This window comes from Anopheles nili, chromosome X (assembly GCF_943737925.1).
Source record: "Anopheles nili chromosome X, idAnoNiliSN_F5_01, whole genome shotgun sequence".
Taxonomy (NCBI): domain Eukaryota; kingdom Metazoa; phylum Arthropoda; class Insecta; order Diptera; family Culicidae; genus Anopheles; species Anopheles nili.
The window spans coordinates 5827815-5831294 of NC_071293.1; the positions used below are offsets into that span (position 1 = coordinate 5827815).

The 3480-nt window shown below is 54.6% G+C and overlaps 1 protein-coding gene across 1 annotated transcript; it reads right to left on the minus strand.

Annotated features, from left to right (window-relative positions):
• Positions 1-1419: 1419 nt before the first annotated feature.
• Positions 1420-2856, minus strand: LOC128728537 (uncharacterized). The gene has a single exon (XM_053822164.1). The coding sequence runs from the start codon at positions 2854-2856 to the stop codon at positions 1420-1422; it is 1437 nt and encodes a 478-aa protein (XP_053678139.1).
• Between the last annotated feature and the right edge of the window lie 624 nt (positions 2857-3480).

A 3480-nucleotide genomic window follows, 5' to 3' on the forward strand; every position in this document is an offset into this window, starting at 1 on the left:
CACACCAATATGACGTCACGGTAAACGCGCGTGTTAGAAGAAGAAGCAAACCGCACGATCGCTCGATGATGGGGTGATCGATCTTGTGTTGTGTTGCAAAAAAAAAAGAAACAAAAACGAAAGATAACACCACACGCGGGAAACGACACGGGTCTCGGGCGCTCGCGCGCGCGCACACACAAATAAAAACGGCACACACCTTGTGTGCGAGTGTTTCGCGCTGGTCGCGTGAAATGGTCGAATTTTGGGGTCCACAAAAGCGAAACCAAACCCGCCGGTTTATGCAAAAAGGGTCATCGATGCCGCGCGGACACGTCACGGTAGCGAACTGACGGTGCTGGGAAGCGCCACGAAACGTGCAACCAAACAAACCGAACTCGACCCGAACTCGAGCCACCGAATGATGCTCCTTTCCAGGCGTGGGCTACCGTGCGGTGCGCGCGCACACACGCGAGAGCGAGAGCGGACCGTGGGCACGAGCGAGAGAGCACTAGTACTAGTTACGAAGAATGCTCTACTTTTTGTTTCTTTTTTTTTTGTTTTTGCTGGTGACAGGTTGGGTGCTCCCTGTTTCGCACCTGTCAACGAGACCGAAAGCGATCTAACGCTGGCCTTTTTTGGGTAGGGGGAACCGGCTTCAGAACATCACGTATGTGTGGGAGTGCGCGGGGGGAAGGGGAGCACTATTTTAGATGCGTTCCAAGCCTCACACCCCGTCAGCCCCCCCCCCCTCGGGGTGTCTAAAGAGCACGACTTCGGGAGTCGCTGGTGTGCGCAAGCGTCACGCCTTTTCTAGACCAAACCGGCTGACAGCTGGGTGGGCAGGTTTTTCTTTTTTTTGCTGTTGGTGTGGCGTGCCGACGAATGAAGGAATCAAAACAAAACGGCCCGATAAAGCCGCCGAAATGTTCGCCTCGCGAAGAGAGCGCCTTTCGGTGGGTCGTCAGCTGTAACCTCGTGTCAGGGTCGTTCCTTTACATCGTTCCTTAACGTTCCTTTAAATCGGAAATCCTTAACGTTAGACTTGCGGTGGGTGGGGAAAAATTTAAAAAAAAAACCCAGAGAACTGTTCACCTCGGTCTGCAGGTGTACCCGATGCTAGGACCGCACAATATGGCACCGAGAGAGATGTACATTAACGGCAACTACCTCACCGGCCGGTAACGGAGACCGGTAATGCTTGAGTGCTCAAGCGTAACGCTCTCTAGGGTGGGCTCTATTTCCATTCCCCCGTCTGGTGAGGGTTCAGCACGCCCCTTCAGACCCCTTCAGCTCCACACATGCACTTCCGGCACGCACCCTCACCCTGTTACACATATGCTACAGCTTGTAATTTGCTCCCCCCAGAACCCAGCAAGCTTTATTACAGCACACAGCGCATTAGTCACGATATGACGCGAGATTTGTACAGGTGAGCGGTCACTTACCGTTGCTGATCGTTGCATGGGTGTCCTCGTGGGTGTTTCCTCGGTGTCGTGATCGTCCGCGACGCTTCTGCGAGCTTGACCGACTCTTACGCCTTCTGGTGGTGGTTTCTTCCGAGTTAGAAGAGCTAGAAGTGGCCCTCACTCCGTTCTGAGTCCCGGGAAAAACACTAGCACCCACGCTTGCACTGCGTCTCGAGCGACGCCTTCGAGGGTTAGTTCCATTTGACAGATGTGTCACTCCGTTGGTGCCGGTGCTCAGGTGCCGCGTGTCTTCTGGTGGTGGTTCCGACACGTGGATGCTCGGTGTGTTTCGCTTCAGCTCCTCTGTTTGCAGGTCGTGTGAGAGCATCACCCGCGAGAGAAGCCCATCGATGCGGTTTATCTCTTGTTCGTACCGCGAGCGACCTTTTGGAGGTTCAGGACCTTCGTCAGGGTGATCCTCGAGCTGTACGATTCGCTCGAAACCCGGTCCCATCGTTTCAGGTGTCTCCCGTTCGTTGTTAGCTGGCGGGCGACGTCGAAGGCTGTTCTGCGTGTGGAAGCTTTCTTCACGCACCATCAACGTGCCGACGTTGCTGCGTACGAGCTTGTAGATTTTGGGCCGTGGTTTGATCGGAGCGGTTGATGGAATCTCCTCGATGGTAACTCCACTGGATTCCCACTGTTCTTTGGCAGGTGGATCGCCACCTGATGGGAGTGAGAGTTGTGGAACCGGAACAGGCACCACTGGCAGACGCTGATCACTGCTAAGCTCTTCATCATCTGTCGAACTATGCCCGTAAAACTCGCTAATACGTTCCAATATCGAACTAGACCGACTTGCCACCGATCGGCGCGATTTTCGCCGAGTTACGAGCTCAGGTTCAGGGGAAATGATGGCATTTGCAGACTTGCTCTTCTGCAAGGATCCACGCGCTTCCTCCGCGGCTCCATTAAGCAGTCGGTACTGAGACCCACTCGTGGAAAGCTTATGACCGAGGCCCTTGTTTTGCAGTTGATTGAAGATGTCAGCCAGCGAGTCCCCGGATGTTGATAGTCGTTCCTTCACCAGGGACGTGCGAGCCCGGCGATATCTGCCCGGCCGTTGGGAATCCTGTTCCCTCGAACTGCTGCTGCTCTGCAGCAGGTCAGACTGCTCCACAGAGAGCGTTGCGTGGTGTTTCGAAGCTCCACGGCCATCGGAACAATCCGACCGGATGACACAGTCCGCTCGATCAACCTCAACCATAAGCTCTCCGCTCGTACTGTCAAACAGCTGGATCTTGGGGAAGCTGATGTTAGGCGACGAGCTGGACGTCGTTAGCTCCCATTTCCAGTCCTTCGGCTTCTTCAGCGCCAATCGCAGCAAATTGTCCGCACTCAGCATGTTGTTGTTCGTGTCGCACGTGCCACTACCGGCCGAGCTCGCAACACTATGTCGGCAGGACATCATTGCCACTGTCAACTGTCCTCACGTTTCTGTCGAGTTACGGCTCTGGCGTTAGCAGACACACCCCGACTGCATTCTCGTCTGATTGGGGTAAAAGAAAACGACGGTAAGTGTGACAAACACCGACGAATTCGAGGGAACTCTAATGCCTTAAGCTTCCTCCCTAGAGCTCGTTTGGTTTGACCTCACGCTGTTCGTGAGATACGCACCATGCGTGTCAGAACGAACAGATCATGCGATGCCAAACCTTAATCGGTTGTTTATAGGTCGATATAAACACAGCACATCGCCGCCAGCTGGTCGCCGGCTGTCCGAGCGAATTGTTTCAGTTCGCTAGAGGAAATGGCGACCAAAAATAGCTTGACCGAGCGTTGCGAGCGCGTTCCGGGGGGCGGAGGTGCGCGAAAGTGAAAGTGACGGCGGGGCATTGTGCGGCTGACGTCGTCGCCGGTGTCGCCATTTTCGCCAGCTCAACGAAATTGGCGAAATGACAGCCGCTAACGGATGGGATGATGAGCAGAGATTCCACACCTGTCAGAGCAACAACCCGTCGCATAAACCGTCAAATTTGATGAACGCCAAAAGGCGCAGGCCAAGGCCAAGAAACTCCCCGAAAACCAGATG